General features: G+C 38.3%; 1 protein-coding gene across 1 annotated transcript in view; it reads right to left on the bottom strand.

Annotated features, from left to right (window-relative positions):
• SPAG17 (sperm associated antigen 17) overlaps nt 1–23,894 on the bottom strand; it is a 224,761-nt gene that overhangs the window by 101,182 nt on the left and 99,685 nt on the right. The window contains exons 13-20 of the mRNA XM_029945849.1: nt 23,477–23,627; nt 20,256–20,483; nt 19,957–20,175; nt 15,588–15,649; nt 14,882–14,995; nt 7,210–7,364; nt 3,330–3,508; nt 1,668–1,771 (exon numbers count right to left, since the gene is read on the bottom strand). Of these exons, the coding sequence (XP_029801709.1) occupies nt 1,668–1,771; nt 3,330–3,508; nt 7,210–7,364; nt 14,882–14,995; nt 15,588–15,649; nt 19,957–20,175; nt 20,256–20,483; nt 23,477–23,627 (1,212 nt within the window). The remainder of the gene's footprint in view (nt 1–1,667; nt 1,772–3,329; nt 3,509–7,209; nt 7,365–14,881; nt 14,996–15,587; nt 15,650–19,956; nt 20,176–20,255; nt 20,484–23,476; nt 23,628–23,894) is intronic.

Below are 23,894 nucleotides of genomic sequence, written 5' to 3'. Positions count from 1 at the left end.
GTATAATCAAGGAGGAATCAATCGGATAGAATCAATCTGAAACCATAAAAAGAATGACAGATAAGAAGCTGTAACATATAAACAAAAACAGCATAAATCCTAACTGAAAAGTTGAAAGAATTACCGCCAAGTAAATGCTTCCATAACCACCACTAGGTCAAGAAAGACTATTTCCAGCTCCCCAAAACTCTCCTCCAGCTTCTTCCCAATCACTACCCACTTCTACTGCCCTAAAGGCAGCCATTATGCTAATTTGTAATACTTCAGCTTAGTTTTTTATGTTTAAACTTTATGTAAATGAAACCATACATAATTGGTATCTTCTTTTGACTCCTCTTGTACTCAACAGGATGTCTGTGAGATTCATCCATATTTCTTTAAAAATTTTTTAAAAATATTTATTTATTTTTGAGCACACATGCACGAGAGAGAGAGAGAGAGAGAGAGAGAGAGAGAGAGAGAGAGAGAGAGAGAGAATAGGGAAGGAGCAGAGAGAGAGGTAGACACCGAATTCCAAGCACAGATCCCAATGCGGGGCTCAAACTCACAAATGCCAAGTTCATGACCTGACCGAATGCTTAATGGATAAGCTACACGGGGGCCCCAAGGTTCATTTGTATTTCTGTGTGTAGCTATACGTCATTCATTTCCAGAGCTGCATAGTATTTCATCATATGACTAATTCATAGTAGGCATTCCACTGATGAATATTTGAAGTTTCTAGTTTGGCAGAATTAAAAATAATGCTGTAAGAACAACTCTGCCCATGTGTCTTGGTACATGCATACGTGCATTTCTATTAGGTATATTCTTAGGAGTGGAAGTGTTAGGTTAAAGGGAAATCCTATGCTTGACTTTAGTAGATATGTCCAGTTTTCCAAAGTGGAAATGCCCACTTCTATATCAACCAGCAGTGTATGAGAATTCACTGTGCTTCACCTCTTTGCCAAAATGTGGTATTGTGTCTTAAATTTTGTCCAAAAATGATTGATTTGACTACATAAAAGTAAAATATTTCTGTATACATACAAAAGTAAGTGGTGCTTATTAATAAGAATTATTTAATACTTTACTATATATCCAAATTATAGACCAACAACATTGCTGTGAAAATAAGTTAGATCTCTAGATATTACTTGGAAGTGATATTCATAATACATTGCTATGAAAAAAGAGTATGTTGCAGAGTAAAAAAAAATTAAGACCCCAATCTAAATCAAAACCAAACAAATGAACACCCTCTTTATATTTGTGCACGCATGGATGTAGAAGTATAGAGCATGCCAAATTGTTAATATTTATTATTTTCAAGGGTTTAGGGAACCAGAGTAATTTTGACTGCTTATTAAGAGCATATATTAATTTTATAATAAAAATTCCAATTAAAAATTAGAAACAAGAAACAAACACCTGCAGAAGGAACAGAGGATATGAACAAGGCATCACATTGGATTTGGGTTATATAAAAATAAATGCCACAGAATTCCTTAAAAGTTTATCATCTGGAGGAGGAGACAGCTTGTTGGTGAGACTGCTCTTTCATTGCAGATTCAGTTATTTCTGAGAGTTTGGCAAAAAGGATCACTTTTGTTCTACCACACAAACTCTCTATCACACAATAAATTTGAATTTATAAATATTTAGTGTTATGTCTTTCCTTGAATTACCTTGAGAGAGCCTTCTAAAATGAAAGGAATCTTTTCTTTTTCTTTTTCTTTTTCTTTTTCTTTTTCTTGATCCTCTATCTCTCCTTTGCTCATTCCTTTGTTACCTAAAACCAGAGAAAATTAAACTTCTTAGTAACTCTCTACAACAAAGTTTCATAAAAGGACCAAATGTTGGGGCTCTAGGGGATCTCAAAGCCTGTCAAGTTCAACTCTTCATTTATTCATCCCTCACTCTTTCTTGCTGTCCCCAGAGTGGATACCTGAGGTCGAACTGAGCTTCTCCAGGGATGAGGGACTCACCAATGGTGGGAATACATTCCATTCTCACTATGTTGAAACCTTGAAGCTTTTATTGAAGTAGATTCTCTATCTATAGACCTTTAACCTAATGAATCCTAGCTTACGATCACACAGCACAAATTTAACTTTCCCTTCCACACTGAAGCCCTTCTCTTGCTCTAATAGTCATTCTGTTTGGAAGATTTACAACTTTCCTCACTTAAGAGGTCTCAAACTGAATGTAATACCCACCAAGTGTATTCCAATCTCCAACTAACCATATTCTGGATTTCGCAGGATCTATATAGCAATTAAGCTTTTGGTTCTGTTTAGAAGCAGAATAAAGAAAAGGTAGTCAATTCACAGTTTTTCCTGCTCAGAGGCAAGTGTGGCCCTAGACACTATTGTGAGAGGGTAGCCCTATATCTCTTTTTTACATAGTCCCACCCATCATTCCAGATACTTAGTGCTGTCCTTCTGCGCCCCCATCAGGAGAAAGGCCAAACTGATGGATGGATTATATAACCATTTTAGTGATGATGACTGAATCATTACCAACTTGGCTTTCAAATTTTCATTTTAGAATTAAGTCAAACAAATTCCTTTGGTAGTTGACAGAAGTTGCAAAATCTTTGCAAAATATATAGCTTTGCTTCTTAATGAGAAATCTCTCTCAATTTACACTATCAGAAATAATGAATATTATTAGCATGGAAACCATTCCCTAGTGAGATATCCTTATTTTCCAGACAGGTTACCTCATTGCTTTACTTCTTTATCAAGTATCCTTCCTCTTTTTTTCACTCTCTTTCTGTTCCCCAACAAGATCAAAGCCATGGAAATTTACAACAACAAAATACATATGTATTAACTCCACATCTTGTCAAATGCCCTTAATAAGTCCTCAAGAATCCATTTTCCATTTAGTTTTAGATTCCTACTCCCAATTAGTCTTGAGATTCTTCTGATTGCTCTTCTAAGAAATGTCTTGTTTTAATTTCACTTTTGGTATCTATAAGTATTCTAATAGAAATATACTACAAAATTGCCTCATATATTATCAACAAATCCTAGATAGCTGAAAACTATCGACCCTACCAAAATAAAGACATCTGGCATTTCTCTAACATCGAATTTGATCCGCAGGACAGATTGAATCTTCCAGATCTGTCAGGAGGTGGCACCAATATAAAACAAATATTCCATTATCCCATCACCAAATTTATCATCTGTGGAACTCAGCTATTCTATTTTTTAGAGAAAGTGAAGAGTCTCAGGAATTTGTAGGCAACTCATTTTAATACTAAAGTATTCAGTCTTGATTAAATTATCAAATAGAAGAATGTCTTTGGACTTTACATGTAAGTTCAACTAGTGACTTACTTTTAGATTTTTTAGCAGCATACATTTTGTTAGAAGGCATTTTGGCAGGATCAGAATATTTTGATTCCAGCTCAGCCTTCATCCTAGCGATTTCCTCAGCCATTTTAGATTCATGATATATGACTTCTTCTTTTATGATCCAATCTTGAATGGATTTTGCAACAAGTTCCAAATAATTCCTTAAAAAAAAAAAGCAAAGAAGAGCAAATGACAGTTGAGTTACTATTAAAGTTAACAATGCTTACGATGCCAACTGCACAAATAAACTTTGCAAAAATGAACTGATCCTAAATTGCCCATATACCAAATGCAGTAGACATGCACATTTAAAAGTGAGATGTTTCCAACCCAGTCAAGGTTTCAAAAGTTTAATGACACCAAGAGTTGATGACAGTTTAGAGAAACAGTCACTCTCAGCACTGTCAGTTGGAGAGTAATATGGTACAATTTCTTCTTAGGGAAATTTTATAGCATACTGGAAACTCTTTTAAATGATGATAGCTGAATCACTCACTGGGTTAATTGAAATGCGACAGTGTTCCTGTAAACTTCCTGGTCTGGGAATACCCACGTTCTAAATACTGTGCTCTGCGCTGAGTGTGCACTTGGGCTCACATCAGTGAGTTGTTACTCACCAGGAGTCAGTCATATTTGTTCCCAAATCCATTCACTCTATTTATGCGGATGACTGTAATTATTTTTAATGAAATGTTATGTATACTTACAACATTTGAGTGTCCTTAGAGAGTTGTTTTTGAGGAAGTAAGTTGAAACATTGAGGTTGGATAATCAAGATTAATTATTGTCAAATTGTGTGAAAGTGAGGCCTGAGGCTTGAAAAATAAAGCTACAGAGTTTCTGTAGTCAGGTTGTTTCACTTTCTCTCATTTTTGAGCCCTTTTAAAGAAATAAACTGAAAATTGTAGACTATGAATTTGGGGTACTCAGTATCTTCATTGGGAAGGGAAGAGACATCTCAAACTCAGCCTTTCCCAAATGAACCAATTGTCTTCTCTTAGCTGATGGCAAGTCTACACTTCAGTAGATCAGCCCAAATGCCCTCAATTATCCTTGACCGCTCTGATTTTCTCCCACTCCACTTTCCATTTGCTGGGAAATCCAAATGATTTTTTAAAGCCTATATTTAAACATATTCAAACTTGAATCCTTTCTCATTGCCTCACTGTCCTCTTCCTGGTCTATGCCACCATTGCCTCTTGCTGGGATGGCTGCAGTAGCCCCCCAGCTGGTCTCCCTGCACCTTCCTTTGACCCTCTGTAGTCTATTCTCAACACAGAATAAGGAGATCTTTTCCATTCACTCTAAAGTCAGATCATGTCTCTCTCAGGTTGAGAACCTTTCAATGTGTTTGCCTTTCAAGTAAACCTAGAGTTCTTGCTATATATTCATGATGAAGGAACACAGATTTGTATGCAGCCAAATCAGTATTCAAATGAGATGACAAAATAAAGAGTATTTCAGCATGTAGCGATTCAGGAATTCACCAGCCAGATACTTTCTGAAAGAATCACAAATGTACTCCAGCTTCATTGAAAAAATAAGTTCAAGAAAGAAGACAACATGGTATATAAAGAAAAGGGCTGAGGAAAAAAACTGCAATTTGGTTTTTTTAAATTTATTTTTAAAATTTACACCCAACTTAGTTAGCATATAGTGCAATAATGATTTCAATAGTTCATTTCTTAATTCCTATTACTCATTTAGCCTATCCCCCCTCCCTTTCCAACAGCCCTGTTTGTTCTCCATATTTAAGTCTCTTATGTTTCTGTCCCATCCCTGCTTTTATATTATTTTTGCTTCCCTTCCCTTATAGTCGTCTGTTTTGTATCTTAAAGTCTTCATATGAGTGAATTCACATATTTGTCTTTCTCTGACTCGGTGGCTCAGTTGGTTAAGCAACCAGCTTCAGCTCACATCTCACATTCCTGGGTTCGAGCCCCACGTCGGGCTCTGTGCTGACAGCTCAGAGCCTGGAGCCTGCTTTGGATTCTGTGTCTCCCTTTCTCTCTGACCCTCCCCTGCTCGCGCTGTCTCTGTCTGTCTCTCAAAAATAAATAAAAGAACATACACACAAAAAATTCTTTTAAAGTATAACTTTAAAAACATCACACACTAAGAATGAACTAAAAAATTCAGTCTAACAAAGGGATGAAAAGGGATTAATCCTAAAGTAGAAATATGCATGTAAAATTAAATGGTAAGAATGAGGCCAAACATATTACTTATAAAATAGAAGTGAATAGATTAATTCTTTAAAAAACAAAGTTTTAAAATATTGTTATTATTAAAATAATTATTAAAATATTTCAAAGACAGAGATCTCAGAATAGCTGAAAAAAATCCAAGGTAACGTTTAAAAGACATGTGTCTACAAATCAAAATCATGCAGAAAAATAAAAGGGTGGCAAATGGCTGGTTAGAAAGCCAGAAAAAGTCCACATCCTTGATGACCTAGGTGAGTGGCTGCACTACTCCCGAGACTCTGCCCAATTCCAAATTTGTCACTACAGAAGAAAATAATTCCCTTATTAGTTTGGCCACTGTAGTCAGTTTTCTATTAACACAGTGAGAGAAAATTCCTAGTTGACATGTAAAGTGATTGGGAAAGTCCTATCAGTAAATTTCCATATAAGAGGCTGTCCAATAATATTAATACCAAGCATGGTGAAATTCAAGGTGAAAAGCATTAAGGGGAACATGGAGGGACGTTTGCTCATGTCAATAGACGTTACAATGCATTAAGAAGGATGCTTCTAAAATACAGATTCAAAAATAAGTTTGAATATACATGCATATTCTCACAGTACACATGCAAAACTAACAGGAGAAATAGACAAAACTGTAATCATAAAGACAAGACACTAATAAAGCTCTCTCAGGAATGGGCATTTATTGTGAGAATACTGTTTAATTTCATTCCAAAAGACATTCAAAGTCCAAATGTCATGCATGAATCTGTAGAACAATGTCAATTACCAAAAGTAATTGAAGAAGAAAGAGAAATTCTGGATAGGAGATTAACTTTAGAAGAACTGCAAAGATTGTAGATAATCTGTTCCTCATCCTTTCCCAATATCATCTCGTCCATTGGGCTCTGCCATCCAACCTCTGGGGAGCCACTATCTCTAAATGGTTCTCCAAGTGAAGTGTTCTGGACCCTTCCCCAAATAACGTACTATACTCTGTAAGCTACTGTATACATGAGCAAAGGATTAGCACACAACATGTTTTCCCAGTTATTCTGTAAGCCCATTCTCTGTATCTTTCCATATCCCTTTGAACTAAAACAATGCTGTACAAATAAATAAATACTGGATATACATAAACCAGCATTGAAAAACAATGAAATGTTCTCATCATTACTGAGAGGAGAGAGCAAAGCTTTAAGATCATGAAGAAATAATTAAGGGGCTTGGAAGAAAAGAAAGACCACTGATTCCTAGAGGTCTCAGTGTGTTAGGCACCTGACTGCTGTTTTGATACGTCACTCGGTTGCCTTATTGTTGAGTCTTCCCCAGAGCAGGTGGAGTTTTCCAAAACCAGCAGGAAGAATGTTTTACAGTTTCTCCTCGGGGTCTTCCAGAGGCAGTTTTATTAGAGTCTAAGTAAATCAAATGTAAGGTAATAACATCCCCACTAGACTTAATGGGTCCAGGAATGATGTCTGTCTTCTTTATTTGGTATAGCTTTGACTCTTATCACAGAACCTGGTACACCTCAAACATTCAACTTGATAAACTAAATTGAAGGTTTAGTTTTTGACTTGAAGCACTTACTTTGGCTAAGGAACTAAAAGCTAATTAACCAAGTAACTAATAAGCTAACTAAAATAAGATAACTAGTTAACTAAACTGGTTACCTGAATCCAACATTGGAGTGAAGCGCAATATTCCAATATTCACAGTGCAGACGTTGTATATTCATTGGATTATGAAAGACTAAAAGTAGAGAGTTGTCTTGAGTATGGTAATAAGAGTCAATCCACCTGTACTGCTGACTGGCTTCTTGAAGGACCTGAAATCAAAATAATTAAATTGTCGTGTCTTTTTTTTCCATGAGAAGCATCTCCTGCTAGGGCATATCTCTGCCCCCTTACCCTCATCCCTTTATTTCCACAGTTAGTCTCACCGTTAGTGAGAACATAAGTGGTAGAATATTTTTGGGAGCATTTCAGCAACTCTTACAGAAAATAAAACACTAAGCTCTGGGCATAGAGGCATTTGCTCAAGTGTTTTTTTTTATTAAGGCTGGGAGATAATAATTAAGTCAAGCAGTTATTCAACATTTTCCATGCCTTCATATAGATCATCTCATGTTATTAAAAACCCTGGATAAATAGGTACAATTATTTTTCCTATTTCAAAATATTAAAGTCCTTCTTTTTCAGTGAAATTGGGGCCAAGAATGGATGAGAGATTTGTCTATGAAAATAGAGTTCAGGGGCGCCTGGGTGGCTCAGTCGGTTAAGCGTCCAGCTTTGGCTCAGGTCATGATCTCACAGCTCGTGGGTTCAAGCACCGTGTCGGGCTCTGTGCTGGCAGCTAGCTCACAGCCTGAAGCCTTCTTTGGATTCTGTATCTCCCTCTCTCTGACCCTCCCCTGCTTGCACTGTCTCTCTCTGTCTCTCAAAAATAAATGAAAGATATAAAAAAAAGTTGAAAAAAATCTTAAAAAATAAAAACAGAAAATAGAGTTCATAAGTTCTGGTGTCGGGGCTCACACCAGTCCATTTTTGCGCTCCAAAGAGTGCTTTCCACCACACTATTCTGTAGTACAGAGGAATGAGGTGTGTGACCTTTCTCATACATACTGTTCCCACGTGACTTTTTTAAAAATAGTTTATTGTCAAATTGGTTTCCATGTAACACCCAGTGCTCCTCCCCACAAGCGCTCTCCTCCATGACCACTAAACCTCCCTTCCCCCTCCCCCTTCCCCTTCAGCCCTCAGTTTGTCCACATGATTTCTAACCTTGGCCTTTTCCAAAACATTCCACCCTCAACATGCACTGCTATCACAGCTACCAATAGAGGGGCCCAGAGGGCAGGGCACACTTGTGTCCCTGCTTCCATTTCACTGTCAATCAACATGAGGAAACACGTCCACAGGGAAATAAGTTAGACAGCTGTGGATTATTGCTTTTGTTTTTGTTTTCAACATCAATCTCATGTAGGAACTTTCAGTTCTCTGCTGTTTGGGTGATCTGAAGGCATGGAATTGCATATTATGTTAGGAAAGGACTGTTTTACTTTTGCTTTCAATTTTACACTGGTAGCATTACCAAAATAATACGTTTACTTCCCGAATCTAGTCCCCTGTATGAGTGTCTTTATGTAGTGGTATTGAAACTATTACATCTGTTCCCCAAGAGGCAGTACCAGAGACACACATGTGGTGAATATTTTTGCATTTTCACTTTTTTGTTGTTGTTACATAGGGTACTATATATTACTTTATGTTTTGGAAATGCCAATTCCTTTTAGACTTTCAACCCCCAAATGATGGGGCGCCTGGGTGGCTCAGTTGGTTGAAGCATTGGACTTCAGCTCAGGTCATGATCTTGTGGCTAATGAGTTGGAGCCCTACCTCAGGCTCTGTGCTGACAGCTCAGAGCCTGGAGCCTGCCTCAGATTCTGTGTCTCCCTCTCTCTCTGCCCCTCCCCTGCTCACTCACTCTCTCTCTCTCTTTCTCAAAAATAAACATTAAAAAAATAAAACAAAATGTTTATAACACCCCAAATGAAATATGTTCATTTCTGATGAACATGTATCCTTCTTCTCATTAGAGAGCTCTGTAAAATTTGTTTTCATATTTACTTTGGCTGCTAGAATATGCAGCACTAAGTTTCTCAGAGCGGTGGTTGCTCTCAAGTCAATGTTTGGTAAGTTTTCAAACAATATCTTTCCTCTCTTTTTTTCTTTTCTTTTCTTTTTTTTACCATTTGGCTTTTTATGTATTATTCTATATTAATATTACTGATGCCATGAACTAATCAAATTTTTTATTAAAAAATAAACACATTTATTGAAGCATTATTCACAATAACCAAGATATGGAGGCTACCTAAGAGTCCAACCATAGATGAATGGATGGAGAAGCTGTAACATATCTATCTATCTATCTATCTATCTATCTATCTATCTATACCTATATCTCTATCTATATCTATCTATCTATCTATCTATCTATCTATCTATCTAGATATCTAGATATCTATCTAGATATCTATATATCTATCTATACCTATATCTATATCTATCTATATATCTATATATCTATCTATACCTATATCTATATCTAACTATCTACATAATGAAATCTTGCCATTTGCAACAATCTGGATGGATTTGGAGGGCATAATGTAAGTGAAATAAGTCAGTCAGAGAAAGAAAAATACTATATGATTTCACTCATATGTGGATTTTAAGAAACAAAACAAATAAACAAACAAAGGAAAAAGAGACAAACAAAAGAAACAGGCTCCTAAATACAGAGAACAAACTGGTAGTTGCCCTGAGGGGAGGTGGGTAGGGAATGGGTGAAACAGATAAAGGGGATGAAGAGTACACTGAGTGTGTGATGAGCACTGAGAAATGTATAGCATAATTGAGTCACTATATTTTACACCTGAAACTAATATAACACTGTGTGGTAGTGATAGCTCAGTTAAAAAAATAAACACCTACTATGTGCCAGGTACTGTGCAGGTTCTAGGAAAACAAAAATGAAGATAGATAAGATCTCCCTTTAAAATTTGATTAAGATTTGTACACATCATCCTGGATTCAGAGAGGTGTCCTAAGCAGATGAGATTGATGGAAGTATCTGATTCATAGAATGGATTGGACAAGAGCCAAAGCAGGTGAATGATTAGGAGTCTGTTGCAGTAGAACAGGATGGTGGCTGGACTAACATAGCAGCAGTGGAGATAGTGAAGAGCTTCAAGATATATTTTGAGGTACACCCCTGAAAACCTGATGATGGACCAGAATGCAGGATGCAGGAAAGCTGAAATATGCAAGAACTCTTAGCCTTTTGGCTTGAAGGTGACATTTTCTGAGATGGATGAGAGAAACATGCTCAGGTGGGAAAATTATGAGCTTTTTGTGGGACACTGATGTTGAGATGCCTGTCATAAATTCAAGTGGAATTTGGAGTTAGGTATTCTAGTATGGAACTAAGCAATCATTCGGAAGATAAAATTGTAGGAGTCATTAACATTAGGTCATAGATAATAGATGAAATCATCACAAGGATGTTAACCGAAGAGAGAAGATGGTTCAAGGCTAAGACTCAAGGCATTTCCATATTTAGACATTAGATCAATGAAAGACCAAACAGAGCCCTGAGGAGAAATACAGTATAGCACCTTGGAAACGGATACGAGGGAGTGTTTCAGTGATCAGCTCTGTGATGCAGTTAAAAGGTCAAGGAAGATGAAGAAAGATAATTGTCCATTAGATTTGGCAGGACAGCGATTCATAGAGTGGTGAGGACAGAGCCAAACTGGAAAGAAACCAAAGACCGAAATGAACTTCCATTTAAAGAGGAAAGATTAAACACCTGTATTTCTTGACACCTCATTCAAAGAACAGTAAAATTATTGGGTTTTAATACCACAATGTTGAAGGGCACAGGAGAGGAGACAAAGGCAACAAAAGTTTAGAAGCTGGAGAGCAGAAGGATAGAGGTAACTGACAGCTAGCAGAAAATCAAATTCTGAGATTAATTTTACAAGAGACCAGAAGTAACCTTGTGCAGAAGTGCAAAAAGGCTCAAGGAAATGGCAGTACACTGCTCCACTCTGAGAGTGGGGCCAAAGAGACACTGAAAATAGGAAGATTAAAGTATTTTTAAGAAGCTCTTACGGCTCCCAGAAGCCCTTGACAAATCTGAGCAACTAGGAAGCTGCCCATCTTCCACCTCCGCAAACAAAGGGAAGATTATTATCTATAGAAATGACCCTATGGATTCTAAGCGGGCTCCTAGGCACTGCTAAAAGAAAGCTGTACTAGAGAAAAAATGAGAATTGTGTAAAAATATAAATTGATGCCCAAGAAATAGAAGATGACCCACATGTATAACTTTAAATTTTATAGTAGCCATACTTTAAAGCTATAAAGAAACAGGTAAGATTAATCTTAAAAATATATTTTATTTGGGGGTACCTGAGTGTCTCAGTTGGTTAAGCATCCAACTCTTGGTCTTGGCTCAGATCATGATCCTACGGTTTGAGTTTGAGCCCCGTTTGGGCTCTGCTCTGACATGGTGGAGCCTGCTTGGGGTTCTGTCTCTTTCTCTCTCTGCCCCTCCCCTGCAGGCTCTCTGTCTCTCTCTCTCAAAATAAATAAATCAAAGCTTAAACAAATATATGTATTTTATTTAACTCAGCATGTCAAAAATTATCATTTCAACATATAATCAATATAGAAATGGTTAATGAGATATATCACCTTTTTCATATTCAGTCTTTGAAATTTGGCATATATACTTAAACCAAATATGTATTATATATGTAGTAATATATGTAATAAGTGGTATATACTCTATTATATAAGTAATATGTACTATGTATATAGTATAGCAAATGTACAGAATGTCTCAGTTCAGACAAACTACATTTCAAGGAGTCAGAAGCTCCCTGTGAGCGGCGGTCACCACACTGAACAAGGCAGATTCAGAGCCTGAATGTTAAGAAGCGTGATTGCCCTCCCCCTACCACTCAGCTTCCCAAATCCTGGCAGGTAAGTTATAGCTTTAAGTTAGGAGAGCAGAGGTTTTTTGCCCTGGAAAATTTCAATGGCTTAAGAGTACAGACTAACATACCAACACTGGTGGGTATCCCAGCCAAATCACCCAAAATGAAGTCTGTTTATTGACAACTCTCTCCTTCCCTGACCTCATGCAGGACTTCCTATGATGTTTCTAGTGTCTCATTATTAACATGAAGAAAAAGGCAAATGTCATTAAAGATTATTCTCTGATACGAAAAGTAGAGACCAGAAAAAAAAAAGCAAAAAAGAAACTTGAGAGAAAAAGATTTTGAGGAAAAAGATACAATCTAGGGATAAAACACTAAGACTTCAAAGGATTTTAATATCCTCATAGAAATAAGAGAAGATACGGTATAGGTAAGACAAATAAGATGCTATAAGACAGTAATGGGCAATTATAAATAGAACTTTAGGAAACTAACAATGATGATAACAGAAACAGAAGCCTCAGTGGAAGAACCAGATGGAAGCTCAACCATATCTCCAGAACAAAAATACAAATATTGAAAATTAGGAGAGAAAAGGCAAAGAAATTGGAAGTTCAGCCCAGAATACCAGGAGTTCAGAAAGAAGGACTAGCAGAACCAGAAGGGAGATGATTATCAAAGAACTGATTACAGAACATTTCCCAGAATAGAAAGACAGGAGTTTCCGGATTGTTCTGGGCTTACCAGTATGTTACTTGGAAATAGATCTGCACCAAGGGACATTAACAGGAAACCAACAACACTGGAGCAAAGAGAAGATCTTAAAATCTTCCAGACAGAAAAAAAAAAAACCCAAACAAATAAAAAACAAAACAAAACAACAAAACAGACTCAAACAACTGATCAGGAATTAGAATTTCATTGTTTTTCTCAAGGACAACCCAAGAAGCTAGAAGACAATTGAGGAGTGCCTTCAAAACGTTGAGGGAAAATGCTTTCTGACAGAGCATTTTATGTAAAGCCAAACTGTCACTCAAATGTAAGGGTAGAATTAAGATGGTTTCATACATCCAATGCCCCCCAAATTTACCTGCCATGTGTTTTTTAATTCAGAAAACAACTAGAAGTGATAGTCCCCTGCAAAAAGGGAGTAACTCAAGAAAGAAGACGACATGTGATTCAGAAATCGGAGTGTCTGACTGGAAAGAGAGGCCAAGGATGTGACCAAGTTCACAAGAAACTGAAGCTTCCAGGGCCACAGCTGTGAAACAGGCCTGGAGGGCAACTGCAAGTTCAGAGCACATGGGAGAGAAGTGGCTTAGACATAAAACTGATAGAGTGCCTGTGCAGTTTAATGGATTGAGAGGAGATTTTACTCTTTGGTAGACAGTTTGGGGATGAGTAATATAAATGCATAGTAAACTACACAAAGGAAACAAAAATGGGAAGACAAACTCCAAGGAAAACAAAAATAGTATCAAGAAAGAAAATGTAATAACTCTAGAGTAGGTACATAGTTCAGCTATGAATAACATTTATAAAAATGAAATGAGGTAAATATTGAATATTGAGTGAAACAAAATGATGATATAGTTAACAGGGTTAGAGAATGGCAAGAAGTGTTAGTGTACGTGTAGGAGTGAATGAGTGAGTGTGTAGTTGTGTGTCTGTGTGTGTTCACACACACATGTACACACCAGATCGGGGGCTGGCTGCTATTTTCTCAAGAATCAGTTGATGGTGATGCCCCACCAAAACTAAAACTAAACAAAGTATACTTGGTATTATGGGATACTCAGTTAAGTAACAAAGGAAACCTGGAAATGCCTTGAAGATTTTTACCTCTGAAAATTTAGGGATGGGGATGAGCAAGGAGCTGCTATTTCTCCATAAGACTCTTTACAGAACTTTCTGGCTTTAAATCTGTGTGGAGGGAGGGGCTCCTGGAGGACTCAGTTAAATGCCCTGCTCTTGATCTCAGCTCAGGGCATGATCTCCCAGGTCATGAGATGGAGCCCCCGGCAGGCTTTTTGCTGACAGAGCAGAGGCTGCTTGAGACTCTGTCTCTGCTCCTCCCCACCCTTGCATGAGCTCTCTCTCGAAATAAATAAACATTTAAAAATATATGTGGATGTAAAACTTTGATGTCAGTAAAGTTAAAATTAAAAAGATAAAAACAAGTACAGGTTTGTGCACAAAATGCATACACAGAAAATGTAGGGTTACTTGTTATTTTGCATAAGCAAAAGTTCTGGGGCCAGATTTCTTTGGTTCATATCCTGCTTCTCTCACTTGCTAGCCATGTGACCTTGGGCAAAAGTTATTCTTGGTCAAGGTGTCTCAATTTCCTATTATTTACATAGACTTCTACTTCAAAGGATTCTTGCAAGGATTAAATGAGCAAATACCAATCATTGCCAGCATTATGATAAGTGTGCAATAAACACTAGCTATCACAGGTTCCATTGGCCTGTAAACTGAATCAGAAAATACTTGGAAATGTAGTGAAAACTTCGTAGAACTGATAGGCAATATGGGAGAAATAAGAATGCTTTCCCGTCGTGCCTTACTTTTGTTCGTAGAAAATATGTGCACCAGTCATGTCTATTTCCTTTCTTCTTACAAGATTTTATAAAAACATCCCTTTGGATGGAGATTCCCTGGACATGAGGAGCTCGATCTGGGAATACATTCATTTTGTAGCTGAAGTAAATTGGAATATTGATCAGAACTGATCTGAGAGAGTGACCTAGAAGTGAACCGTTCTAAATCATACCACGACTCCCCAGACCTGTCCAACCATCTCCTGGAGACTCACAGCCCATTAATACCTGAAGCAGAACTTTTGGTTTAAAATGTTCAGTGAAACTCCAGTCCATTAGACTGCGTTGTTGCGTTTTCTTTATGTCCTCTAACTCTGCTTCCACAGTCATCTTCTTGGGTTTCTAAAAAATCATAGGAGTACAATTTCAGCTTTAATTTGTCCAAGTCCAAATGGAGCCCTCTTGGACTCCATCGACCAACTAGCATGTACTCCATCTAATTGGGGAAATCTGCATATGTATAAATCCATATGGCAACATTTTAGGAGAGCTGCTGCCAGAAAGAGTATGCCTTTGAGTTTTTTTTTTATGGGCAACATAATCTAAATATTTTTATTGTTAGGTTATACTCTTCTGAGTCCTGTTAGCAATTATAGGCAGGTTTTCTGAACTCACTTCAAGACAGCATCAGTTCTACATGGCTGTATGGTCAGCAGGTGTTTGTGAGGCTGCCAAGCCACACTGTCTAGAGAGGAGCATGGAGCTTGGAAGTGCTGCTTAAGCCGCTAGTGAAATTAACTCCTTTCTCTCCAGTTGGAGCTGGTGTGAGGATGTCTGAGTAATCCCCTTCTTTCCCCTGCTAAGCATCTCCTTTGTGTGTGTGTGTGCGCGTGCGCGTGTGTGCGCGTGCGTGTGTGTGTGTGTTTCTCACTCTGGGTCAGTTTTCTCAGATCATCTTACTCATATCTACACTGATAGGAAAACAATTCCTTACCTTTTCAAGAGGATCAGCCTTTGTGACTGCTTCATCTTTGATCTCATTGTTCGTGGTCTGTTCTGTAAATCAAAGACACCAACATCCAGTTGTGTTTCGGCTTTGTTCTTGCCTTTGTCAGTGCTGGGCCTTTTTGTTGCCCGTATGATCTATGTTTCTGTGCTGAAAAGGTAATTCCTGAAAGGCATGTTTCATGCCTCCAAAAAGGTGTTCGTGTCAATAATTCTAAATCAGTGTCTACCTAGAAAAGTTATACTAAACCCTTGGAAAAGTACCCAGCTTCCTCTGTGATACATTCCTAAATCATATAATTCTGCCTTCAAACTGTCTCCCTCATTTCTAAAAATGTACCTTTACCTTTATGATTTGTAAATATTTGCTGATTAAACTATAGCTCTTGTGTTTCTGAATCTCTCACATAGAAACGGATACACTATATAGCATATTCCCAGTTTGGTCAAAGAAATGGAGTGGATGATGAATCTTGTGGTAACATATTTGTGACAGTGCTGGAAACTGAGCCAACCTGGCTTTTTAATCCCCTGTAGAACAACAGCAAATTAATCTGTATATAGTCACATATAAATGGTCTCACCTTCACTCTCCAAGCACATCCCTTCCACTTCCATTTGCTCTTTCCTCTCCAGACTCCCCAGGTTGTTTGCTGTGTCTTAAAGTTCTTGCACTTGCCTTTTGTTCTGTCATGCTTTGCCTTTACATAATCACTTGGTTCAAACCTTTACTTCAATTATATTGTTGCTCCAGTGTCATCTCCTCAAGAACCTTTCTGCCCTTTAGCCTGTCGTATTTTTAATCGTGGCATTTACTAGTGTCTGATAATATGTATTTGTGTCTATCTCTCCATCTTGGAAGTGAATTCCTGGGGAATAAGATCTTGATCTTATTTTCTGTAACTGTATCCCGAGTGCCTGGCACATGGTAAGACTTCAGTGCAGTTTGTTTTGATTGAATGAGGAAGATCCATATCATATAACAAAACTGGAAATGTATCTAAAGCCATAGAGAGAAAAGAACTGTGGAAGAAACCCCAAACAATAGCTTATTGGGGGGTAAGCATGAGATTCGGCTTCATTCTGTGCTGAAGAGAACTGTATCTATGCTTCTAGCTGGAGTAGTCAGTCATGTGTACCAAGGACAGACCAATATTTTTCTTTCTTTTAGGAGCATAGCTACTTACATTTTTGCTACTAGATTCATCTTGCCTTAGGCTGGCGAAGGTGATGGCATGAATGTTCCATTTTGATTTAGAAGAAAACTATAAAGTCAATTCAGTTCAGTATTTATATAAATACATCTACTCAGGAGAAAACTCAGGCCAACTATAACTCTAAATAGACCATGATGTCCCTTGCGTCCCTGAAGCAATTGATATGAAATCTGTGGAATAAAAATTATTCTATTCTGTGGTCTGCCAGATTTCCAGGAGATTTGATATTCCCTCCTGTGTCTAAGGATCCAGCGGAAAAAGTCTCCAGTTTAGAAAATATGTTCTAAAAAAGTGTGCATCAGTTATTTTGTCAAAGGAAAGAACATTCTAAAACAAACCTGAACTCTTTATTTAATAGTAGAGTAAAAATCTTTTTTTTCTTTCTGGTTCTGCCTTCAACCCCATAATCCTTTGACAGTGTGATTCAGTAGTTTGTGACACATCTGGAAATGGATGCTTTCTCATCCCTTTGAAAAACAGCTTTCCTAATCTGTTTTACTTTAGAGATAACAAGATCCCTCTGCAAAGCAGTTACTTTATTAAAAAAACACCCAACAAGCATAGAGGGCACATCTAAACCCATAGCCTCATGGTTATCAACTCTCAGGTTTTTCATAAATATCCAATAGGCCCTGTCAAGTTCAAAAACAGTCTCAGATGGAAATCCAGTGTTTGGTTAAGAAAAGCACAGATATTCAGTTCTTCACATCCAGGAACAGGTTTTTATATGTATTTAATGCTACATCTTACATTCCTGCTACCAGGAAATACATGAACATGGAACAGGAAATACATGCTTTGTTTAAAACGATTTCAAGTGGTGGCTGCTTTAGAAGTAGGATTGCGAGTGTGGGGGGGATGCACCATCAACAATAACAAATTCCCTTAGACACGCAGCCACTGTGGGGCACCGAGGCTCAGCTACCCTCACCTAACAGTTCCTTGATGAGGGTCAACATACACCTTGTAGGATCCTTTATCGGTTGTGGGGGTTCAGCTCTCAAGATTGCTCTATCTCTAGGATACACTATACATTATAGCACTTTTAGCCCTTCAGATTTAGAGTTGCTTAAATCATCTACATTTCACCTGGATTTGGAACGCCAATTTACATGGTCTGACCACCAGGTGGCAAACGTGGCCTGAAGGAAACTATACATCAGTTGCTCTTCTAAAGGGAAGAACAAAACACAAAGAAAAAAACCCCTCAGGCCTTACGTCTCTCCTGGGCTATTCTGAATCCATATTAACACAAAACAACTTCTCTGTCATACATTTACATTCCCACAGGATGCATTAATGCCTTAATGTCCCAGGTTCATTCATTTGGCTTAATTATTTTTGTGAGCTAGGCTAATATGTAATGGTACTTAGAACAGAGAAATAGGAAATCAACTCTTTGGGGAAGAAAGACCCAACAGTAACAAAATCAGGTTAAGGATCAGCATGAAGAAGAGACCATGAGTACGGCTAAGCCCCTAGACAAGAAATTTCTGGAGCTGAGGAAGCCACAAGACACATTGGTTTGGAGTTAGCTCTCTGTTGGAATCCTGATTTCTTACTTGTACAGAGTTGAACAAGTTACTTAATCCCTCTGGTCTTCAACTCCTTGTCTTTAGAATTGGGATAACAGTATCTCACTCATAGACTTGAGGTTTACATCAAGTACTAGTTAATATATGTGAAATGTATTAGCATAGTGCTTAGAATATAACAGGACATTATTAAATAAATATTATCTCCTTCCTTTCTCTGTCCCGTTCACCCTCACTTATCTGCTCTACTAATTGGCAATCAGATTTTCCCTAATTCTACTCTATCCATGACTTCCTCTTTTACCCTCACCTAAGTAAATGAAAATGGCAATACTGACTTGGGGCTCCTGGGGGGGCTCAGTCGGTTAATTGTCCAACTCTTGATTTTGGCTCAGGTCATGATCTCATGGTTTGTGAGACCAAGCCCCACTTAAGGCTCTGTGCTGACAGTGTGGAGCCTGCTTGGGATTCTCTCTCTCCCTCTCTCTGCCCCTCTCCTGCTTGTGATGTTTCTCTCTCTCTGAAAGTAAATAAATAAATGTTTGGAAAAATACTAACTTAAAACCTGTTCTCTTGTGGCACTGACCACTTAACTTTTGCCTACTGCTTTTTACAATTATGAATTATAACACAAGCAGAGAAGTACATAGAACGGAAATGCTTAGTATAATGAATAATGACAGAGAAAAGCCCCAGCACTGCAGACATCTTATGTGTGTCCTTCCATAACCATGACCTCCTTGTTAAATTACCATATTAATCCTCATGTTTTGTGTGGATCATTTTGGGTTTTCTACATACACAGTATTTAAAAATAGTAACAGTTTTGTTTCTTCTTTTTCAAATCTTACACTTTCCTCTCTTTTTCTTGCCTTACTGAGTTGGCTAGCATCTCCAATGTAATATTGGATACAAGTGTTTATAGCATTGATTTTGTACCAAGGTCTGTAGTAGGCAGTTCACTATCTTATTGCAGGTAAGTTTTAAGTAATTTTTCATCTACTCACAGTAACCCTATGAAATACCAAGACGGAAAATTTAATTATGTTCACTTTACGGTATTTACTAAGGTAAGAGTGAACTAACAGGCCTTAGGATATTTTAAAAACAAGAACTCACTCAGTAGCAAAGTTTAATTAACCAAATAACTTAGATATGAAATAATCTTTCAACTTTCAACAGGGAGGCATTTAAATTTAGATAATGCTTCTTTTTTTAATTTTAAATTTATTTAGTTAAATTCAAGTTCGTTAACATACACTGTAGTATTGGTTTCAGGAGTGTAACCCAGTGACTCATCACTTGCAGATAACACCCAGTGCTCATCCCAGCAAGTGCCCTCCTTAATACTCATCATCATCTAGCCCATCCCCCCGCAGCACCCTTCTAGCAACCCCCAGTTTGTTCTCTGTATTTAAGAGCCTCTTATGGTTTGCCTTCCTCTTTGTTTTTACCTTATTTTTCCTTCCCTTCTCTTATGTTCTTCTGTTGTGTTTCTTGAATTACACATATGAGTGTTAATATATCTTGAATCATTTTTTGGATTAATACATTCTATAACAGTGTCCACACACACACACACATACACACACACAGAGTTACTCACCTGAAGGCCTAGACTGGTACTGAGTCCTTAAGCTGGTCCCCTGCTCTGACAGCTCTATATTATCAGAATCTAAAGGTTCCTTACTGTTTGGGTCACACTGCTTCATTTTGTTAGACTCAGACCAACTAGGATCTGAAGGTTCTTTACCGACCTCATCCTCCTGCACCAACATTGGCCAATTCTTAGCCACAAATAAAATTCTGTCTTTGGCTTCAGTATCTAGTCAGTTTAAAGAGAATCCATTAGACACAAACATTCATAAAATGGAAGGATGCTTTTGGCTCCCTCCTGCATGGTACCTGCTTGGGGTTTGTCCTCTTGGGTACTCATTTTCATGAGATAGCGCTGCCTTATCTGTCGAGCAAATCCGGCAGGACTGTCCCAAGGTATGCTGAACATCTCAGAATCTGTTCCATACGTCATCTCAGAAGGCATCAGAACTCCTTCTTCATTAACCTCAGAGAGTTTCAGGCTCTCAAAAGTAAACACTTTGAAGGCCCGTTCTACTTCATTCCAGCTCAAGACTTCTGTAAGAAAGCAAGAACTATGCTGCCTGAAGTGCTCTGGTTACCCCATGGTGCAGGGCTGACAAAGGGGCTACAGGAGGGTCTGTCCACTGCAGTGACAGGGTAGTCAGAGCATGACGGTGTTGATGTGACTTCACACATGGGCTCCACCATTCTGCAACAAATGTCAATAGTACCGAATAATGAGAAAGCTACACAGCCAAGATAAAATCTACCAAGATAATGTTCACAAACTGCTTCAGAGTTTAATCAGTATTAGGTGTATTAGTATTAGTATTAATTCACATGGATTCTCCAGGGTACCATATTGGTTGAATATGTTTAAAACTTATTATTTAAAAAAAATTTTTTAACGTTTATTTATTTTTGAGAGACAGAGAGAGAGCATGAGAGGGGGAGCAGCAGAGAGAAAGCGAGACACAAAAATCTGAAGCAGGCTCTAGGCTCTGAGCTGTCAGCACAGAGCTCAATATGAGGCTCAGACTTATAAACCTGATCATGGCCTGAAGTGAAATCGATGCTTAACTGACTGAGCCACTCAGGTGCCCCCAAAACTTATCATTTTTAAGCAAAAGCACCTTTGCTACTGTTATCATTTGAAACAAACAAACAAACAAAAACCCCCTACTCACTGTGTCTAACATACGCCATTATATTCAGTAGGTTTTACTGATCCTTAGGGCTCAGAAATGGCCTTTTTTCACCCACTTGAATTGGTGGATGAAAATAATTGTACTTCAAAGGTTATCAGCTTTCAATTGGCCCTATCCACTTGTGCTTTTATTCTCTTACTGTATTTATTCATCCATTCACTTACTCACTTGCCTGCTCGCTCATTGTTTGTTTTCTATGCATCAGGCCTTGTCATAGGTGCCTTGGATTCAAAGAAAAGACTTCGTTCTTGCACTCTTGAACCTTAGAAGTTCAAACTGGAGTGGTAGGAGGTAGGTATTAGCAAATAATCATGGGATTCAATGAGGAAAAGTAAAATGATTGTGGCAGATCAGTGATTCTGGGGTAACCTCCACTTTTTCTCCAACAGAACTAAGGACACAGTTCTTTTGGAAAAATCATGAGGAAGTTCAAAAGAGAAACAGGGAAGAAGTAAAAGTTACAGAACTAGGGAAAGTTTGCTCATTCATTCATTTTGCAAATACCTTTTGAGCACATATTAGTTGTCACAGATTATAGTAAAGCCTGGGGCCACAGCAGTACACTAAGCGGTGAACTGATCTTATGGAGTATCCATTCTGGTGACCAGAAGCAGGGTAAACAGATAAGTGTATACCACATCAGAGATGATAAGTAGGATAAAGCCAGGTGAGGGGATAGAAAGGGACAGTGATTAGGGAGGGGCTTCTTTTTTCTATAACATAGAGTAAAACGCTCTGAACAATTAAGCAAAAATATGAAACAAGTGGGAGAACAAATCCTGTGAATATCTGAGAGAAAAAGTGATAGACACAGGAGAAAGAGTAAGTGCAAAGATCCTGAGGTAGTGAGGTGACCAATATGTTCAAGGAATCACAATGAGGCCAACGTAGATAGGATGGAGTGGAACAACGTGAGCTCAACAAGTGATGAGCTCAAAATGTGGGTGGCAGAACAGTTTCGATTGTACTTTGAGTGACATGGATGGCCGCTAGGGAATTTAGGGTTAAGAAGGCTCATGGTCTGACTAGCATTTTAGAAGGTTGATTCCAATGACTGCATGAAGAAAAGGCCAGGTAAAAAGTTGAAAGGCTGTAGAACTGGAAAACTATTGAAATAGCCCAAGTGACAGGCGATGGTGGACTGGGCTGGCATCAGGGAAGGATGTGATGGGACTGGTCATGGGGCATAAGAAGAAAAAAGGAATCAGGGTTGACTTGCAAGGTTTTGGAAGAAAATAGTTGCCATTTACTAAAATAAGGAAGATTGTGAAGGGAGAAAGTTGCGGGGAGCGGGTCAAGAGTTTGGTTTTGGATCTGTTGAGTATGAAGTGCCGAAGGAGGGAAGAAAAGAGAAGAAAGGGTTAGGATGAAACTCGTGAGTGGGATATGTATGAAGCTGCAATGGTGGCAACAGACCCAAGAATTCTGTGCTGTGTGTAGGACGAGGTAGAGAGAGAATGGAGTCAGACCACAGGCAGAAGGAAGGGCGGAGTGTGGCAGGACATAGGCAAAGGACAGATGTTCTCAGGAACATCAAGAAGAGAGTGGTTATGTCAACAGCATTCTCCACATACCCAGTCCAGTAAGCTATCCCCTACTTTTCCATGAGGACAAGGAAGAAGATTTTTTTTTTCTATTATTAGGCTTACTTAAAAGTTAAAGAAGAAATCGAGATGAAAATATTTCATGATTTGCTTAAGGGAGAAACTGAGGTGCTTTTCTCTTCTTTGGGTCAAATGCTTTCTTGTCTAAAGAAGCTGTCTGTGCAATTTCATATTCCTTCTTATAAGTAGGAATCTATCTGAAGATTACCTCACGTGGAAATAAGGATTTTTAAGGAAATGATTGTGTCTGAAATCTCAGTGAATTCTGCAATGAGAAGCTGATTTTAGATTCTCGAAATTACCTTCAAGAGCTAAAAGGGCCCCTCCCCTTGTGAGAGGAGGTTAACCTGAATGGACACACTTGCAGCACCACACCGCTAGGGGGCTCCTTACTCTGTGCTCTTACCTCAGACAGGGATCATCATGTCTTCTCCAATGATGCCAAGGAGGAGGGCACGGGGGTAGGGAGAGGGGAGACGGAAGAAAGGAGCAGATTATTCTTGTCATGGAAACATGGTGGAAAGAAAACTCAGTGTATGAACTTGAAGAACGTTATGCATCAGGACTATCATGCTATTGCTAATGACGTTATTCAATGTAAGAAAATAAACTCCCACCTCAGCCTCTGAAGGGTCCTTAAGTAATCGAAATACTTTTTGCAAATGGGGGTGTAATCTTAAGAAGTGCATTTGACCATAAATGAATGAGTCGAAGCAGAGACAAAGAACGTACTCACCATTTGTACAGAAGTGCATGAGCTCATGAATTGTAGCTAGACGTTTCGTGCTATTCCACGGTGGGGGCAGAGGGAATTTAAGGAATTCCCACAGTGGCAACTTGGACTGCATCTCCTGCTCAATTTGAACTGGGTCGAAATTCTTTTGGTCCTGATGAAAAAGAGCAACATGACAGAAGACATTAGAGTAAGCTGTCAAGTGCCTTATGCATATGGAGAAGGCAAAACCTGATACCTTCGCTCTCATTATTTGGGAACAGGGGAAATCAATGGTAATTGGGGAAGACAAACTGTTGGTATTTTGCTGAAGGTCAAAAAAAAAGCTCGTTCTCACTTTGCCAGAGGTTCCTGGTGTACAGAAATGATGGATTCTTCATTCACTGTGTCAAACTGTCAAGGTCTCATATATATTCTTCTC

This window comes from Suricata suricatta, chromosome 8 (assembly GCF_006229205.1).
Source record: "Suricata suricatta isolate VVHF042 chromosome 8, meerkat_22Aug2017_6uvM2_HiC, whole genome shotgun sequence".
In the NCBI taxonomy this organism is placed as follows: Eukaryota; Metazoa; Chordata; class Mammalia; order Carnivora; family Herpestidae; genus Suricata; species Suricata suricatta.
Note: the sequence above shows the minus strand (reverse complement) of the source record. Positions and strands in the feature narration are given on the sequence as shown.